Source organism: Desarmillaria tabescens (assembly GCF_030435595.1).
Source record: "Desarmillaria tabescens strain CCBAS 213 chromosome Unknown EV420scaffold_23, whole genome shotgun sequence".
Lineage (NCBI taxonomy): Eukaryota > Fungi > Basidiomycota > Agaricomycetes > Agaricales > Physalacriaceae > Desarmillaria > Desarmillaria tabescens.
The window spans coordinates 83,874-102,507 of NW_026848322.1; the positions used below are offsets into that span (position 1 = coordinate 83,874).

The window sequence follows — 18,634 nt, forward strand, 5'->3', positions numbered from 1 at the left end:
GGAGTCCTTACTATTACGCGACGTAGGGTATGACGAAGCTGACTGCATTGTTGCACTGCTCTAGCCGATTACTCCGAGTTCAGTAAGATCGAGGGCGGTTTACTCCTATCAGCGTAAATGGGACACGAAATTGGAAGGGAGAAAGAAAAAAAAAAGCCTGAGGTTGAGATGATAGTGGTCGTAACGCAAGAGCCGACCAGTCAGCTCTGACGCCAAAAAAAACGCCCCAACATGAGGCGCTCTAAAAGTGGCGCGTCTGCGATGATAATACGGCCATGTCAATAAAAGGGGAACCAGGGAATGGAAATTTGGGGTTTCATGAATTTGCTTTGATCTGATTGACAGAAGTCACCTTCTCCAGAAAGGGTAATGGCCGCCCGCATATTTATAGACGATATACGGTGTTTAAGGCGGGTGAAAGCCTGCCGGCTACTCTTAGAGATCTTAGCTGTATGTGGGTAAATAACTTGAAAACGTTGAGACCAGATGACCTATCAATTTATTTTCTATTGTGAAGGGAAAGTAGATTTTATTAATCTAAATCCCTTCTGGTGAACATAGACCAATATCTAGGTCTAGTAAGCACCCGTATTCATGATCGCGGCAACTAGCACCCTTACCGATAAAGAACGCGACTTTCCGGATTGATGTGACGGTTCTAGCAAAGAAAATAATGCCTCGAAGAGATAAATACAATGGCTACCCATGCAAGATGCACAAACACTTCGCATAAGGCAACGAAACCATAATAGCACATACGAATCCAAGATCATTTCCTGACCCTCAAATAGAGCATGATCAGGAAACCGATAAAAAAAGTACAATGCGCATCTCGTGTGAGATCCAACTAAGCAGTGAGAGCTCGCGCAGCACCGTGGATATCGGCGTAGAAAAACGAACCGGCAAAGGCCGAGCAGCTTTACGCTTCTTCTACTTCTTTTGATCCCTAGTGTGTAGAGGAAGCATTGATTCATTTCACCCTTCCCATATATGAAAACGAAACGCATCTGCACCCCGTACTATCGGTCATTGTCGTTGAACCAAATATATTTTCATCACAGATACACAAACCATACACAAAGAACACGAATCCGAAAGCTAAAAAAACAGAGACAGATATATGTAATATGGACAACAAATGCGGTGGGTGGGGTGCGGTGGGGTGGGACGTTTATCGCGGGATGAGGTGCAATAAGATAGCGTACAGGTGAAAATAAAACCGGATGATGATGGGATAATACACATGAACATGCTGGATGGCATGCAGATCAGTTAATGGCAGGGGGGTTAAAGTAGGTTCCTTTTCCAGGTCAGTGTCCGTTTCCGAGTGTAGTCAATGCTTCGCCCACTTGCCCGTCGGAGGCGACGTCCAGGCGGCATCCCACTCGTCAGCATCAGTCTGGACGGCGGGTTCCGGGGGAACGTTCTCCTCGTCGCTGTCACTGTCAGAATCGGTGTTGGTATCTTCGACAACGACAACAGCAGCAGGCTCAGGTGCAGGTGCCTCCGGTTCCGGCGGGGGAGTAGGCACTGCAACGACGACTTCTTGCATCACAGGCGCCGGTGCCGGCTCCGTCTCCGTCTCAGCAGCAGCAGCAGCTTGCTCTCTCTCCTTATCTCTCTCTTCCCTCTCCTTCAGCTCTTTCTTTAGCTTCTCCAGCTCGTCCTTCTCCAGATTCTGCTGCTTCTTTTTCTCATCCTCCTTCTCCTTCTTCTTCTTATCCTTACGTTCCTTCTCCTCCTTCTCCCGTTTCTCCTTCTCCACCTGCAACCTCACCTTCATCTCCCGCTCGCTTACAACCCACTCTGCCGCCTCATCCGCCGCCTTGTCAGGGTTACTCTTGTGCTTGAGGAGGTACCCCTGCAACGCCGCAACACTGAACTCCTCCTCTGGGATAGCATCCGCGAACCTCTTTGCCAGCAAAGCAAGCTTGGCGGCGTCCAACGGCTTCGCCGAATGCTGACTGCTTGCAATGTGCTCTTCTACCGGCGGAGGCAGGTACGCTTGGTTGTTAGCCCCAAACTGGGGTAGCGCCTTGCTGCCTTTGGACGTAGCGCCACCATTGTTCTTCGGCGAAGGAGGTAGCGAAGACGTCGACGATGCAAAGGAAGGCGAGAGGGACCACAGCGTCGACGAGCCCGAGCTAGGGGTCTGTGGAGGTGATGGGATGTCAATCCCTTCAAGCTCGGCTTCGTCCATGTCACTTAACGTGGGCCCCGGAGGGGGGACGCCATTGCAGGATGCAGCAGGCTCTTCTACTGAGGGGAAGAAATTCCGGAAGAGCGCTTCAGCCTGCCATTTGGACGCATTCTTGAATTCTATCCAGACGTCCATACGCCCCGGTCGAGAAAGTGCAGGGTCGAGGCGCTCAAGGTGATTTGTTGTTCTGTCCAAAGCCGCCGAGTCAGTACCGTATCTAGGGGAACAGATGGGAATGGGGAAAGACTTACGCAAAGAGGAGCCTGCCTTCTGCCGCCGCCACACCATCTAGTGCGTTCAACAAGCCACTCAAACTCAGTGTGTTGACATCGGATAGCTGGTCTCTCTGGTGCCTCCTTCGACCCGTGGATGGGCCCGCTGGGGTTGTGGTATTGGTCTGGTCATTGTCACCCTCATTGTTGTTGCCTTCAGGGTTACCACTCGAGTTCTTGTCCCTCGACACGCTTCTGGTAAAGGCAGCATCCAAGTCTTCCAGAAGAAGAATACACCTTGACGGGACACGGCCCATCAACGTCGTCAACGTGCTGTCGCTTATCCACGAGGACGAGAGCGACACGACGTAAATGTCCAGCATAAGCTCGCCTGCTATAGCGTGTATAAGCGACGATTTGCCGGATCCGGGGACACCGTGGAGAAGATAGCCTCGGCGGAAGGGAATGCCACGGTCAGCGTACCACTGCAGGAGTAACTTCCGTGAGTACAAATCCCACGAAGAACAGAAATTACGCACCTGCTCCGACTTCAAAAAATCCCGCGTGTCACCAAGAAGCATCTCCTTGACGCCTGGGTTGAGCACGATAGAGCCCATAGGACGCTTATGCCGTGAATCCGTCCAACGCCAGCTTCCATGGGAATCGGCAAAATAGATTTGAATGCGATGAACTGCTTCTGCTTCGTATTCCCGTTTTGCTTGGAGGACTAACTGCTTGAGGATGGAATTATTGCGGGCGACAACACTGAGGACGCCTAATGAGCGGAGCGAGAGAAGGCGAAAAGAAATGATAAGCACCTGATGGACAAGACTTCGCATCCGCTACCATCATTCTTCCTGCCTCTCTTGATGCGCAACCAATGACCCCTATAAAATATGGTATGTGTTGTGTCAAAAGTCGGCTGGAATACGACCCGTGTCTTGACTCTTCCAGGTTCGTCGTCTTCTTCTTCGTCGTCTTCGTCGTCGCCGAAAGAGTTATCAGCGGTCCGTGCAAAACCGGAGGAAGATCGTGTGGTAGTCTCGAACTCCCTTGACCGCTGCCATTCTGGCTGTCGTGAGAGCCAGAGCATTAACCAGTCGTAGGGATAGTCTTCTTCCGAGAAGTGTGCCGTAAGGAAGAAGGCTAGAAAGTGAATGGTCAATTACGGTCCAGTAATGCAGGACGGAGAAGCATGATGAGTTATAGGACCCGGTGCCGCTTCCGACCCAATAGCCCCAAGGCAAGTGGGGTCGGATAAACAAATTATACACTGTGCCACAGGAACAATAAAGGCAATGGGCCTGCATCTCGTGGAGGACATGCATCTGGGGTGAGGCCCCATGCGACCGCAGAGAAGCCAAGAGAGAGGGAGGGAGAAGGAAGGAGAGACGAGACACTCACAGTTGACAAAATGTGACCTGTAGCACCGACGTAAGGATTAGGCGACGACATCGAGCAGCAGGCGCTAATGACTCACCAAGCGGAACTCGACACCCGTCTAGCGGTCTCGACTGTTCCCCCCAGGACAACAAGCTTCATACCGTCAATGACCGACGACCCGGCGGCGCCGCCTACGAGAGGCTGAACAAGTGATTTGAGAGCGTCCATGGAAGTGGAAAGCAAGGAAGAAAGGGACTTGGATTTGGTGATCCAATGTGGCGAAGTAGGAAGGGGGCGGTGGGTAGCACAGGTTGAAAGCTGGAAGGTGAAGTGATAGTCGGTAATTAAGAGAGGCTGAGGGTGAAAAACAAATTGGAGGCTGAGTCGATGATGACTGTGGGTTCGGATCCGAACAGCTCCTTTCGAGGTCAGGACGCGTCAGCAGGGCGTCAAGCCTGAAATTGAAAACGTGTTCGCGGAGTCTGAATGCAGCAGCGCCACCCCGGCTGATGATCTTAACTTTTATTTTGCTGCTTTCCAGAGCTCCGTTTCGCTGGTACATTCTAGCCAGGTCGACTATTAATCATCTTTAAAACAGAGCCCCCGTTCGCAAAAAGATTCATTGAACAAACTATGGCCCCTCAAAGTGGTATCCAAATGGCGCTAGCTAGATACAAAAAGCGCCTGTGCACCGCGCCCCAAAACCTTAATGCAAGATCCCATCCAGAATGATGCAAAGAACGGGTGTGATATTCTGACAGAGGACGACGAGAAGTCCCGTCTGATGCTGAGAAAGAACCAGCGAAGACCTCAAAAGCATTTGTGGTCGAACCCAGGGAAGAAGTCACCCCGTGGCAACAAACACAGCAGAATGCCGTCTCCTCCATAAAAGGCCGCTGGAAGCGCCACCCCGTACGTGGACCCCTTCGTAGTGGTTACAGCGCGCCAATCACTACCGAGACCGAACGCACCACACGGCCTTGCACATTGCATACCCAAGTATAGTTGCGTCGTTATGGTGATCCAGGAATGAGGAAGGCACAATATTAGTCAGTCTTGTCTTCGAATCCATTAATCCATTAATACGGGAGTTAATTCACGCTGATCCGTGCGCACCTGGGCCCAATAAATGACAGAAGTAATGCTAGAGAGGCGGGGACCTAAGTCCGATTCCTCGCGTTCATCACCATGCCCACGGGGCGGATCCTCCACCAGTTCAAGAGAGGGCCCTTCTGCTCCATAGAGACGTGCGTCATTGATTCCGATCCCGGGAACGGATGAGTAATACCCCTGGGCGGCTTAAAACGAGGTAAACGCGAGGTTAAGCGTCCCTATGATAGCACCCGGGAACCACAAAGGATTCGTGGCGACTACTTATCAGGGTTCAAGTTACCGTCAGTACCGTCCCTATGTCAGATATGGAACGACACACAGACGGCGCCCCACTCACCTTTGCGTTATACTTCTCCCCAGCCCTAGAGGCTTCCTAGGGAAAAGGAACACACTAAAATGACTAAATTTATAAAAACGCATGCAACGACGAGGTTGACAAGACCGCCACGGAGTTTAAATAAACTCCACAGGCACCAGAGAGCGAAGCGTCGCGGATATGAGGGTGAAGAGAAGGAAGGTCGTGACTGTCATTACTAGTGAAAATGCTCACCTGTACAGCACATTGAGCCGTACGCATTGTATATCGACCGCAAGTGGAATGAAAATCGTTCTTCCATAGCCAGCGACGCCTGAAATCAATGCGTGTGCACTCCTGGAGCACAAAATGGACTTTCACGGCATCTGGTATACATGACCTCTTCGTCCCATCCCGGAGAGACGTCCGGCATGCCATTCCAGCATGGTCATTGTTCGATCTCTAGCGTCGCGGTTGCGCCAGGGATAGTACAAGCTGCATGCTGCTGGTACAAAAATCCATTCTCACTCGCGGAAAAGAAGAGACCTTCCAAGACAGCGTCGCTTTGCACCGAAACGCCATCATCTGCGACCATGAACTTGAACACGGTCGTCCGTGGTTTCTCGAAGGTCAAGGTTCTCCCCGATGAGGATTTTGGCCGATGATAGAACTACGAGTGACCCAGGTCAGCCAGATGCTAGATCCAAGATGGATACAAAGCTTACCCGAACACGAGAACCGACACCAGGACCTTGATCGGTGTTCAGAGATATTGTACCACGGGATGGATCACCAGCGGTTATGGTGTATGCCTGCCGCAACAGATGAGTAAACTGGTAAATCATGGAAACACAGCATATACTGACAACTTGGGTATCTTCCGTCATTAGATAGAACTCTTCTTCAGTTTTTAAAGACGTTGCTGATAAATTATGAGCTCGTATAGCGGAGAGTAAGAGCTGAGTAGGGTTCCGCCTGTCCAGTGTGTTCACCAAGTTGCCCTCGCTTTCCGAGACGGTCATAGCTGATGACAGAGGGACAAGCCCATGATAATTAAGCATAGAACGAACATCCTTTGCGTGGGTCAATGCGACGCCAACTGCGCCCGAGTCCCATATCCGCTGGTTCTGGAACAGGGTCACAGGCCGTCCGGTGATAAATGGTGTAGAAGTAGGGATAAAACCCAACTGTTCTTCATGAATTAATACCCGTATTATAGCACTTCGATAAGTAAAACGTACCTTTGAGGAGGTGGGGAAATTCGTATGAAACGAGCTTCTCAATCCCTCAGGAGCCGCATCCGAGAAGTAAATCAGAGCATCAACGGAATCCCGCCTAAAAGACCTGATTAGCAGAAAACAGAGAAAACGAAGTAGATATGCACTGTAGATCTTGAAGACTATCTGGCAATTCCAGTGTCGCCGTTCTCTTACTCCATACATCTTCCCAATCCACACCTTCTCTGTATTCTCCTTCAAAAAAAGGCGCGTCTTTGTCCTTCTTTCTGAAGGAATGCCATCGTCCAACCTGAGGCGATGGTACACCGGGAATGGTTGAACGAAAAGGGATACAGTTTCCGTCGAAAATGGCCAGCGAACAAGATATCATGTCCATGGATACTGGTGCTGAGAGGCAGCCAACAGTATTCGAAGAGAACGTAGTCAAGTTTTGGACGAGTTGAGAGAGTTCCGACGCGTCGACGTTGGGAGAAAGCGAAAACAGGAGGTGGTGGCGAGAATACTGGCCAGCGAGTTGGGAAATGTGATTCAAAATAGCCGTTGAAGAGCGGGAAAAGACCGAGCTTGCGTGAAGAAGCATTGAGGGCAAAAATAAGAGAGAAATACCCAAAGCAAGGCTTGACGCGATTGTGAAACGGTAAAAGGAAAGAAAGCATAGATGAGAAAATCCGCGCAAATCGTGGTAGTTCTCGATCGGCATTTACGGCACAATACCTTTCGGCCCGGAACGCAACTTTGACCGAAATCAGTTTTGAGGGTGAAATGGACATATTAGGAGCGGAATCGGTACAAACTCATCGGCATTTTTTGCGTCGTAGTTGGAGAGACAAATAAACATATTGGGAATAGAATCAGTACCATTAATCAAACCGAGATACTTATTCGTGGCTATACCTATCGTCCCCAATAGACGCCATATTTCAGTTTCTCTTCAGCATTTCACAAAGTGAAATAGGTGAGGCTATCACTTACTTTTGCGACGAGGCGGATTTGACAGAATAATCAGGGTGCTCGATGGTGAACTTAGTCGACCTCCCCACTGAGCTGCTGCACACAATATTTTCCAATATTCATGGCGAAAATGTCACGCTCAATAACATCTGCCTTGTTGGCAATCGCACTCTTCTCGCAATTGCGCGTCCTTTGACGTTTCGAGAGATAAACATTGCGCTTTCCTTACCCCTTACCGAAAGCCACAGATTTTACTCTAAATTTCGCTCCGTCTATTCCAATAAAAACCGCCGTGACTCGGTCAAGTCTATCTCTTTTCGCTGCAGTGGCTTCCCAGACATCAAAATGTCCGAAATCTTAGTCAAGCAGCTCCCTCGTTTCGCCGGTGTCACTCATGCATCAGTAGAATGCGAATACGACCACCTCAATGATGACGGCACATGTTTATCCACTATCCTCATCCCGATCATCTTCAAAATGCCAGCGCTCGAAAGTTTTTCTATCTCAGCGTGTGGGCTGGACGATAATGCCTTCTCTTTGGACTACTCGCGGCCGTTTCTAAAGCACGTCAGGTTTGACTGTGTCTGCAGTGGCCCCATCTTGGAATATGCGCATGTTGAAGGTGTGCAGATCATCGAGGCAAGAGGAGACTACGAAGATTATACGATCATGCAGACCTTGGATGGAATCTCCTCCCTTTCAGAACCACAGCAACATCTCTTGAATCATCTTGATCTTCGATCTACCCCAGATCCCTCAGATCAACTTGGTATCGACATGGCTCAGTGGTTCGCGGTTCGTACCGTTAGCTAACTTTGTTTTCCTCATATTCATTCATTGGCCATATAGGAGCTTCCTGCAGGATCGTTCCCCAATCTGGAAGTACTCGTCATATTGATTCCCATATACCACATGTTTCTTGGTGCCATCCTTGAGAATCTTTCCGTAGGTAAGCTTAAAAAGCTGTGCATTGGACGTGTTAGTGTCTGGGACACAATAAGATATGTCCCAACTCTTCCTCCCATGGATGATTTTACTTCCCTAGAGGAGACTTTACTGCTGTACAATGGCTACGAGGTAGATTCTTCTTATCAGTAAACCGATTATGCAGGTTTCAAAATTTCTTAGGACTCCGTGATATCGAACCTTACAAAAGCACCTCGTCTTACCCACATCCATTTTTTTGGCGACATCGATGCCGATTATATGGGGAAGGCGAGGACATACGGAGAGCTCGTGGAGACTCTGCGTACGGTTTCGTGGGTTAATCGGGCAACCATAGGCTTGGAACGAGATGACAAGGGAGACATTGTCCATACGGAAGCTAGGGATTATGAGGAACCAGCTTGGTTTGAGTTTGGGACTGCAGCTGATGGATGGCGAGGGAAGGATTAGGTCGTCATCTGGTCTTACGATGCAACAGATCGTTGCATCACCACTTTCGTTGCGTAGAACATCTTGCAGCTTATGTATCATCTTAGCATTATTTCTCGACGTCAGATCTTTTAGAACCAACAGCCGAGCAGTCTGGGGGATGTATTGGACCCCTTGAAGTTGTCGTATGCCGTGTTAATCTGAAAATTTTCATGTATAGCAAGGCGAAAGAAACCATATTCCCGTGAGATACTGCGTCAAACTCTGAATAATGGCATCGGGAAACATCACGGTGTATTATTTTAGCGGTAGTACCAGGGCTGCGCGCACCATCCGTATCCATACAGCTCATCGAATCTAGATGATTCGACTTGTCGCCAAGCCGGACCAGCCTTTCACGTACGGTGCCACTAGTAGAATGGATCGCTCCGAAAAGTAGCTACTGTACCAATAACAATTGCTTGTAGGCCGAACTTTAGTAGCTTCGAGAGAACAGGCCCAGTCGCAGTTTTTTTCGGGTCAAAATCTTGTAATGCGACGTGAAGCTTGAAATTATATTAACGACTACCATTACGAGTTCAACGGCGATTGAATTGTGATTCTGTCGATACTATAAGGAAGGTTTAAAATTCCTCTTGAGTCTACTCTCATTCGACATAAATTCTCACCTCAATGGGTACAAAATAAAATCGCGGAACTTTCGAATACAGTACCAAGACCTTCGGCTTCGGCTACCACCGCGTTTATCGGAACAAGACAGGAGCCATAGGAAAATTTTTTGGCTGGGGGAAGCGCGACGGGCGGAGCATGAGCAATCGGTTGGATATGATTTGTCAGCGCCTCAGCTGAGGGCTCCGTCTTGCGCATCGCATCTCTGATTATCACCACCATCATCATCGACAGAAATTCGTAAATTTGTCAAGAAATACCTTTCTCAAGCAACAAACCAAGAAATATGTCTCCAACCGCTATTACGAGCACCAATGGCTATTCCAACGGCATCAAGAATGACACCAAAAGTGTCGAGAAGGCTACCGGACGTGGCGTTCACTTGACGTCGGCGGGTGTTATCCAGATGGAGAACAAGTACGGGGCGCACAAGTGAGTATTCCTTCTTCTCGTTGTTTCTTGCTGGACATGAGGAGAGCCATCATCATGTGCAGGAAAGGACGCCACAGGGCCTGAATCATCGCCGCTTTATATAAAATTTTGTCGTTCGTATCTGTTCCATTTATACAACACCTACTGACCTGCGGCTTTTTTGCTATTATCAGCTACCATCCGTTACCCGTCGTCTTCGATTCCGCAAAAGGCGCCAAGTGAGTTCTTTTTGCCGCCGAAATATGCTTAATCTGATTAGATCCTGATAGAGTATTGGACCCAGAAGGCAGGGAGTACATCGACATGCTTTCTGCCTATTCGTCAGTATTTTTCCTCCTGATTGCTTCGATTTTCTCAGATGCGGTAATAGGGCCGTAAATCAGGGACACTGTCACCCAAAGATTGTCGCGACTCTCATCGAGCAGGCCCAGAAGCTCACCCTGTCCTCTCGGGCCTTCTACAATAGTGTCTTTGGCCGCTTCGCTCAGCAGATCACAGAGATGTTCAGCTATGATATGGTCCTGCCCATGAATACTGGTGCAGAGGCTGTCGAGACGTCGCTGAAGCTCGCACGCAAGTGGGCCTATATGAAGAAGAGTGTTCCCGAAGGCAAGGCTATGATTCTGAGCGTGGAAGGCAACTTTCACGGGCGGACGCTGGGTGTCATCAGGTGCGTTTCTTCTGCCTCGTGGGGAACCTCTACTGAGTTTGTTTCATGGAAAGATAGTATGAGTACCGATCCGGACAGCCGCACCGGTTTTGGACCTTACCTTGAAGGTGTCGGACCTACGTATCTTGACGGCTCCCAGTTGAGCACCATCAGATATGGTGTCGTGGAGGATGTGGAACGAGCGCTTGAACTGCATGGTAGGAATGTCGCAGCTTTCCTTGTGGAGCCGATTCAGGGCGAAGCTGGGTGCGTGGTTTTAGCTCTCCTTTACATATACTTGATCTAACATGTTCGTGGCAGAATTGTTGTTCCCGAAGAGGGATATCTCTCACGCGTGCATGCTCTGTGCAAGAAGCACAACGTGCTCCTTATCTGTGATGAGATCCAAACAGGACTGTGTCGAACGGGAAAGATGCTGGCTTGCGAGTATGATAACGTCCGACCAGATATGGTCCTGCTGGGCAAGGCCTTGTCTGGCGGTGTGTACCCTGTTTCTGCCGTCCTGGCCGATCGGGACATCATGCTTTGTATCAAACCCGGCGAGCATGGCAGTACCTATGGAGGGTCGGTCTCTATTTTGTCTCTTTTACATCTATTAATCTGTTTATTCAGAAACCCACTAGGATGTGCTGTAGCGATGACGGCTCTCAATGTACTAGTCGAAGAGCGTCTGGCGGAGCGTGCGATGGTGCTAGGAGAACTCTTCCGAAGTTCGGTCACCAAGCTCAATTCTCCGCTGGTGCAAACCGTGCGCGGAAGGGGGCTGTTGAACGCGGTCGTCATTGATGAGAGTAAGAGTAGGAAGGGACGTACGGCATGGCAATTGTGCTTGCTTTTGAAGAGTCGAGGCGTGTTGGCGAAACCGACACATGTGAATATGTAAGATAAGCTTTCGTTCCTTCCATTTGGTGACCTTACCGGGGGTTTTACAGTATTCGGTTCGCGCCTCCGCTGGTGATATCAGGGGAGGATCTGTTGAAGGCTGTTAGGATCATTGGGGAGTGCTTGGAGGATCTTGACAAGGTACTATACATTCCGTTCCTTATACAATATCCGTGGACTGATGAATTTCCAGGTGGATGTCATTCCGGGTGAAGAGGAAGATCATTAGGTGATCGGTGTTGCGTGTACTACTAACTGTGTTATCTACACGGCATTGTGTTTGTATCAAATAGAACGCATACGTGTATGACTAAGGGGGGCCTATGCAAGGCAAACAAGGCAAAGCCAATGGGTAGACGTTCTAAAGCAGCTTATATTATTCACCATCTGATCGATAACGCTCATTCCTTCGGTTTCCAAGCGACCCCCGGTGCATGACTATAAATCTTCGAGTACAGGTGCACAAGGGTCCGGTTCAAGCTCGGATTCATCACGACATGGTACGCTCTTCTTCCCCCTTGCATTTGCATAACTAAGCATTACGACCTTAAAGTAATCGTTATTGTATGGTGGGCATCCTTCTGAGCGAGCCATTCCGCTAATACGTGAACGGGTTGTCGGGCTTGGCGACAGGAACTATCTGGACTCGGGGAGCTACATGTAAAAGTCTTCGAGGAAAGTCAACAGTACTAGTAGGCTTGCCAACACAGCTACTATGCAGTTCCGCTTCACCTGACAAACCGGACACAAGGCTGCCGTCAAGCCGTGCGGCACTAGCTTTTGTTGTTTCGTTGCTCACACCAACATAGACCAACATTCATTCATACACAATGCCACCCGACGCATCCTTTCCCACTAACCCCCAACAGGAATCTCCAGTGAGGTGAGTGAGTCTCCGGTGTGACAACGCCAGCCCTAAAATTACTCTAGATGTCAGAAAAAGGTAGGAAACGCTCCATGCTCCCCGACGCAGGCGAGGAGGAGGATGAAGGCCAGTCCTCGAAGCGCATGAAAGTCATTGAAGTAAGGATACAGCTATGATCGGCCGCTCATTCACTAATGCCCTCCAGGCGCCACTAACTCCCATCGGCAAACCTTCACGCTTGAGAGGCATAGGTTCATCCAATGCACGACAGAGGAGCCGTCCCCGTGCATACGCAAACGCGCGACGGCCTACGGTCGCGCTGAACCCGTCCACGCCACTCCAAGTCATCCCCCCAGAGTCCTCCTACAAACTCGGAAGTTTCGACTTTTGGCCAATCACCCATAATTTGCTGGTACGTGCAGCTGGGAGCGGTAGCCAGCCTAACTACGAAGCTATTTTCGACGTCCTCTCAACGTGGCAGAGCCAGGGTATCATGGATCGTGGTATCCGATGTTTCATACCGGACCTCCCGAACGCTCAGAATCCCAACGAAACGGGCTGGATGCAGTGTTTTGATATGCGTGACCCAGTGTCTGGGGAGACCCACAAACTAGCTATCACTTCTCTCACGCTTACCGACGCGTTCAAGTGCGACATACGCAATTTCCCGCAGCATCGTGGTGGGGAAGTTGTCGAATCGGCGGTGGGGAACGCGTCCATTCCCGTGACTGGGATTGTGTCCGCATCTGGAGGCGTCTTCAAGGTGAACTGTTCGCCTGTGTGGACTGCGGTGCACGACAATAGAGATAACAGTGCACTTGGGATCGAACTTTGTGAGGTATTCGAAGGCCATCTTGAGATGTCGGTAATGTATGATTCAGCTGTCGCTGGTTCAGGAAATAGATATGAATTCAGAAGCGGCCTGTGGGGCATACGGATGCGACACCAGGGCTAGTAGGCATTCATATCGTGTCAATGGTGGACTTGTTAGATTCTTGTTTTGCCTGGGGTGTATTCAATATTTTATGTGCTCTTCGATGGCTACATTTGTCTCAAGTATATAAATGTTGGGCACATGGTGTAGTTGGTTTATCACGCCCGCTTAGCATAATGCCAGTTGCGGGAGGTGTTGGGTTCAATTCCCAATGTGTCCACTTCAATGAATTACTACTGATTCACTTTTAAGAAGTCTTTGAAGTATATTGAAGTTCCCAGGTTGCGTACGAAACCTTTAGGGGGTGTAAGTTGCGGTTTGTTACTAACCCGTGCCGGAGGGGCTGTTTTGATACCGTATAAACTGTTACTTACCTTATTATATGACTGACGCGCCGCAATTGCAGAATTTTTCCAAAAACCTTTGTGTACGTGTTTTTGCACAATTTCTTGGTTTTAATAAAAAATAAATCATTTATAAAGACTTCCTCTGTGGCTATAAATTGTAAACTGAAATATACATGTAATAGTAATTATAGTGAACCGCCAATAAGTACTCTAACCTTGTTGCAGTGATCTCGACAATAAAACTAGTAATTCACTTGCTCTGTGGAGGGTATTTGATATACTCGCAAACTTTATAATAGACGTCCATCTCTCGCAGAACCCAAGTCGTATTTTTGTCAAAGGGGAGTCAGACCACTCCTAATCAAGTTAGCGTTCAAACGTTCACATTGCATGAAGAAAGACACTACCTCACGATATAAATTACAATGACAGCAATATTACCTACAATAATCCGCCTCCACGAAAACTTCTGAGCCATGTTTACCGGAACATCTATCCTCCTTAAGCCATATCCAGTCGCTCAGCCAGCCGAACATCCTGTGCCCAATCCAATCCTGCCATATCAACCGCCACGGTTTTGACAACGTCAAGTGTTCTAACTTGGTATGAAAGAGAAAGTTTAGTGAATCATAAGCTGTAAGTGGTGTCAGCATAGCTAGAGGGAGGCTTTTGTCGGACATACCGACGTTGACCTGAGGGTTAACATATATTTTCGGCCGGTGGGGAGTGTTCCAAAAATGCATGTCAATAGCTATAAGGTAACACTCCGACGACGTGCATTCTGTACTGCCTCTGAACTGCAACGGTAGCGGGGGGAGATAATCTCCTGTAGGTGTAGGTGTATTCCGCTCCAACTCTGACAAAAGTGAGGACATGTATGGAGAACGAAGAGACTTTTCGTTTACTGGGAAGAGACCCCGCAAGAAACCACGTCGCGTCAAAAACGGCTACTCCGTTCCAACAACTGGCAACCTCGATAGGTTCACCTTTCCGGAGGCTTTTAACAGCTCGGGAGTCCGAGGAAAAATAGGGCCAGATTTCTTTCGCTGTCCGTCCACAAGCATCACGTATTACCCATCTGGTAAAGTCATAAGAGGATAGATAATGCAAAGCAGGGAAAGACACACATGTCATACAGCCCCACTCCATCAAAATCAAGAGCACAAGCGAGATCATAATCTCCTTCCTTCGTGTTGATTAATCGTACAATAGCTCCTATTTGTGAACACGGTGTCAGGATACCCGAAGCGATGGATAATGAACGAAAAGACGAACTCCAGTCAAAATAAACATCGTTAAAGAACAGGACTTTCGCAAAGGACTTGCCATCTTGATCACCCATGACACGCAAGGGTTCCAAGGCCTTGTTCCTGATATCTGCCATGTAAGAAATCCTGTCGGGGCTGTTCAGCCCCCACCTATCCCTTATGCCTTCCTGCACCACTATATGGTTCTCAATGCCCTGTTCATCGAGTTCCTTCTGAAAGTTACGTAGAATATCTTGCGTTCCATCTACGGAATTTGATTCGTAGATGGATACGAAGACGTTTTGTCGTCCTATGTGTTCGATGAGGAGCTTCATCTCCTTCGTCCACGAGGGTAAGACCTTTGCTGAATTATACAGATTAGCCGCAATGTAGTATGTGCTGTTTGACGGAAGGGGGGATATGGGGGCATCATGGCGGAGGTAGGAAGAGGAAGGGTAAGTTGGTGTGAACAGAAGGAAAAGGCACCATATAAAGCACAATCGGAATCGTGTTCTCCTCCGTGGCGTCCACCGAGACCAGTTAGATATATGGGCGGCATCGAATATTGTCAACGCTGGGACACATACTGTCGCAAATGGGAGGTATACAAGAAATGTCGAAAAGTATCCCAAATGATAGGCGAAGAATATTGCGGTAGAGAGAGAGAATGCTGTGCATGCGATGAGTATGCCGTGGTAGTGAAGGGCAGTCGCAGTGAGAGTCCTTCTATGTTTTCTGTAATAGTATGTGTCCCTCATCGCCGTTCATGATCAACAAGGGAGTGGTGAATGCACCGCCCCACGGCGCCCAGCACGTTGCAGCTGTGTAGGACCCTGTCCCGTGATGCATCACCGTTCTGCCACAAATTAGGCTTTGGTACAACTTGCCTTGATATAGTAAATATCGAGATTCCTAAGCATCGGAATACATACATGTAAGGAGACAGGAAAGCAGGAAAACAGGAATTGATTGGCTATCACCGCTGATACAGGTCAGGTAAATAGAAGTAAACTACTTCTACCGACCTCGATGGCTCATTGTGAGAAGTAATGACAGTCATAGCAACATGAAGGGTAGTTTGGAGATATACGGACCGGTGAATATTACTATTTACTCGGTACAATAAAACCAGCTGAGCCAACAGATTCCAAAATAACGCTGAACCCACCGATATATACTTGGGCGCCACTATCGAATACTTTCTCTGCGACCTCTTCAGCTATACCAACCTGTGCCAAGAAAAGGACCTTTTCTTCGTAGTCCAAATTCGTTGCCAAAACTAATGTCTTGTTTCCTACCGTCCACAAACCTACGTCGATCGAGTCGGAAGTCGTCACTTGCTGGAAATTTACGTTGGGATCAAGAATGAATGAAGTAATGGTCGGAATGGAAAGTGCTAGAGCTGAGGCGGAGGCTTTGATATCGGCAGATGTGGGGTCATCCCATGATACGACGCCTGTTACGAACACCAGGTCAACGTATTTTTATACAACTGTCAGGAACGGATGATTACCCAGAGCTCCATGGTTGATCCCAACGATACTCTGAACAATAAACTCCTTCCCAGTAGGGAATCTCTTCCAGTAGCTATAGAAAAGAGCATTCTAAGTTCTTGTTAGATGAGCGGGGGAATATGAACATACGACTCATTCCCAAATGCTTGCGGGACCGCCCAGACCACCTTATTTAGCTCCCAGCCATTGACAAATATCCTCTCCCGAAACTCATCTTCTCTCGTCGATATGTCCTTAAAAGAGCCTTTGCAATTATCACATCCACAATCCCCATAGTCACGCGTGCACACGGTGCCCCATTCGCTCGAAAATGTGACGTTATTCCCGATCATGTATGTATCCTGCATGACGATATCTGCCCCGCTCGCGTAAGCTGTAAACTCGTAATTCTCGCAGTTCAATACGAGGGATACAGGGTGGTAGCCTGACCCTCCTTGTCCATCTCCGCCGTCGAGCGAGGTGATGAGGTTTGAAGCGAGAAGGGTTGCGTTGAGGGGGTCGGAGGTGCCATCTGGTTCGTCGGCGGTGTACCATAAAAGAAGATTGGAGCGTGACTTGATACGGTTGATTTGCTCCGTCACGGATGCACTGTTCATGTACGTTCTGGAGAGTAATGAGAGAACTTTAAGAGGAACTACGGAGTGATTCTTACGCTCGCATGTCGTACATGAGATAGATGCCTACTCGCTCCATTTCATCTAATACTTCATCGAGTGCCGTCAGGTTTGAAAATGTCGGCACCGGATGAATCTATAGCATCGGGTATGTACAGCGGTAACAATAGAAGAATCAAATCCGTACAATGTTGAATCTGTCAAAATATTAGGACAAGCAGTACACACTATAATGAACACCAACCCTTGCTCCTTCAGCGTTCCAATGGCCGACAAGTTGACAGCCAGGAATGAGTCAAACTGGGTGTAGAAACCAATAGGAAAGACCCTTTCGTACGCCCCGTCTTGGTGCGCTGGTCGGGCAAGTAGACCGCCGGTGCGCGTGTCCATCTTGGTAACAGAACCAATGTCATCTGGAGGCGCAGGTAGATAGCTCAGCAACGCTGTTGTCGCGAATTGCTCCCCGACTTCTGTCTCTGCAGTACAGGATATGTTGTACACCTCAGTTCTTGGAGTCAAGGCAGACAGGGATAATGGAAGAGCGTGTTTCGCCGCATTGAAGGGAACTCTTCCACTAGCCAGGGTCTTCCCTTCAGCAGACACAGTAACTTTCAGAGTAGCACCGAGAGTGCTAGTGATGGGTGACGCGCCGACAATAAGGGAGTACGTAATGGGTGTATCGACGAGGATGGATACGGCGGTTGGGTCGTCAACAATACCGTCTTGGTCTTCTGGCAAGTACGGTCGAAGAGCAGGCCCACATCGTAGAGCAAACAGGGGTGTGGAGAACCTCTCAGGTACTGGAAATTCACCGCCTATTATACAAGATCAAGGTCTATCGCTGATTCATCGCGATCTACTGACCTGGAGGCACGATGGGCTCGGTGCTCATGTAGTTCTTGTTGCACCTATAGCTATATCAAACCCGATGCATGCTGTGAAGAAATTCCAGCCTACCATGTCTGCGCTGACACCAATGACAGCAGAGATATGAGCCCGACCAGGGACATCATCGTGGTTTGATCGAGAAAGAGCTCAGCGAGCCATATGCTTTTTTATGTCGGCGTTAGAAGCAAGCTGAGGTCGCGTGTTCAGAGGAGGTATATTTGTCAAAATCGTCGCACATGGACGCGCGAGATAGACTTTCCTGGGTATAAACGTGCCGAGGGTTCTGATGCGGAATGATGGTCATCAGGTATTGGAGAATGAGGCTGAAGAAAGGGAGGTACTAAGGAGAATCATCGAGTCAGAAGGATTTATCTTGCTGAAACAAACTCAGAACGCACTGGCACATTACAAATCCTCCTGCGATACGCCGTTCTATCTGGGATATGAATACAAGAGCCCGACGTTCGTTCTAACAATGGTTCAAGGTTAAGACCAACGACGACCTTGTTCTGATATCGTAGTTGAATGTTTCTGTGTTTCAGTAGGAAACCGCTGGTACTTTACCTGCAAAGGAAACGATAAACATACAACTTACGAACCAGGAGAATGCTTGTACAACCAATAGTGTCGAAAGGACCAAGGAGCTGGTCGGCCAACCGCCAGCCCGCATTTAGCATTAGTGTGACTCAAGGGTTAGAGAAAACAGGACTCGGCAAATATAGTCTGTCAATCTTTCCAAGGTGCAGTGTTCGGCGATGTCCACTGCATGGCAGAATAATAGAATGATCCAGAGTATTAAACTTGAA

General features: G+C 48.7%; 7 protein-coding genes and 1 non-coding gene across 8 annotated transcripts; 4 read left to right on the forward strand and 4 right to left on the reverse strand.

The window, feature by feature from the left end:
* Nucleotides 1–1,001: 1,001 nt before the first annotated feature.
* On the reverse strand, nt 1,002–4,334 carry EV420DRAFT_1550967 (uncharacterized protein). The gene is made up of 6 exons (XM_060473458.1): nt 3,893–4,334; nt 3,817–3,833; nt 3,231–3,558; nt 2,952–3,177; nt 2,452–2,897; nt 1,002–2,387 (listed from the first exon to the last, which is right to left on the reverse strand). The coding sequence occupies exons 1-6, from the start codon at nt 4,021–4,023 to the stop codon at nt 1,334–1,336; spliced, it is 2,202 nt and encodes a 733-aa protein (XP_060329334.1). The 5' UTR covers nt 4,024–4,334; the 3' UTR covers nt 1,002–1,333.
* Nucleotides 4,335–5,194: 860 nt separating this feature from the next.
* Nucleotides 5,195–7,114, reverse strand: EV420DRAFT_534585 (uncharacterized protein). The gene is made up of 5 exons (XM_060482490.1): nt 6,588–7,114; nt 6,445–6,538; nt 6,070–6,390; nt 5,929–6,015; nt 5,195–5,873 (listed from the first exon to the last, which is right to left on the reverse strand). Exons 1-5 carry the CDS (start codon nt 7,019–7,021, stop codon nt 5,652–5,654), a joined length of 1,158 nt encoding a protein of 385 aa, XP_060329335.1. The 5' UTR covers nt 7,022–7,114; the 3' UTR covers nt 5,195–5,651.
* Nucleotides 7,115–7,310: 196 nt separating this feature from the next.
* On the forward strand, nt 7,311–8,998 carry EV420DRAFT_1550981 (uncharacterized protein). Its single transcript, XM_060473459.1, has 3 exons — nt 7,311–8,187; nt 8,242–8,469; nt 8,521–8,998. The coding sequence occupies exons 1-3, from the start codon at nt 7,456–7,458 to the stop codon at nt 8,785–8,787; spliced, it is 1,227 nt and encodes a 408-aa protein (XP_060329336.1). The 5' UTR covers nt 7,311–7,455; the 3' UTR covers nt 8,788–8,998.
* A 723-nt stretch (nt 8,999–9,721) lies between these two features.
* EV420DRAFT_1271978 (ornithine-oxo-acid aminotransferase) lies at nt 9,722–11,648 on the forward strand (the record flags this gene model as incomplete). Its single annotated transcript, XM_060467673.1, has 9 exons — nt 9,722–9,867; nt 10,041–10,085; nt 10,137–10,187; nt 10,238–10,537; nt 10,595–10,783; nt 10,838–11,101; nt 11,150–11,416; nt 11,470–11,560; nt 11,613–11,648. 9 exons carry the CDS (start codon nt 9,722–9,724, stop codon nt 11,646–11,648), a joined length of 1,389 nt encoding a protein of 462 aa, XP_060329337.1.
* Nucleotides 11,649–12,249: 601 nt separating this feature from the next.
* On the forward strand, nt 12,250–13,239 carry EV420DRAFT_1480899 (uncharacterized protein; the record flags this gene model as incomplete). Its single annotated transcript, XM_060469716.1, has 3 exons — nt 12,250–12,302; nt 12,367–12,442; nt 12,490–13,239. The coding sequence occupies 3 exons, from the start codon at nt 12,250–12,252 to the stop codon at nt 13,237–13,239; spliced, it is 879 nt and encodes a 292-aa protein (XP_060329338.1).
* Nucleotides 13,240–13,353: 114 nt separating this feature from the next.
* On the forward strand, nt 13,354–13,438 carry EV420DRAFT_t159. The gene has a single exon. It is a non-coding gene; the product is annotated as a tRNA-Ala (tRNA).
* Nucleotides 13,439–14,002: 564 nt separating this feature from the next.
* EV420DRAFT_1271878 (capsular associated protein) lies at nt 14,003–15,570 on the reverse strand (the record flags this gene model as incomplete). Its single annotated transcript, XM_060467667.1, has 5 exons — nt 14,003–14,199; nt 14,248–14,421; nt 14,471–14,643; nt 14,693–14,780; nt 14,841–15,570. The coding sequence occupies 5 exons, from the start codon at nt 15,568–15,570 to the stop codon at nt 14,003–14,005; spliced, it is 1,362 nt and encodes a 453-aa protein (XP_060329339.1).
* Nucleotides 15,571–15,771: 201 nt separating this feature from the next.
* Nucleotides 15,772–18,314, reverse strand: EV420DRAFT_534866 (uncharacterized protein). Its single transcript, XM_060482492.1, has 9 exons — nt 18,227–18,314; nt 17,898–18,168; nt 17,805–17,848; nt 17,185–17,740; nt 17,128–17,137; nt 16,979–17,076; nt 16,456–16,914; nt 16,326–16,399; nt 15,772–16,268 (listed from the first exon to the last, which is right to left on the reverse strand). Exons 2-9 carry the CDS (start codon nt 17,951–17,953, stop codon nt 15,919–15,921), a joined length of 1,647 nt encoding a protein of 548 aa, XP_060329340.1. The 5' UTR covers nt 17,954–18,168; nt 18,227–18,314; the 3' UTR covers nt 15,772–15,918.
* Between the last annotated feature and the right edge of the window lie 320 nt (nt 18,315–18,634).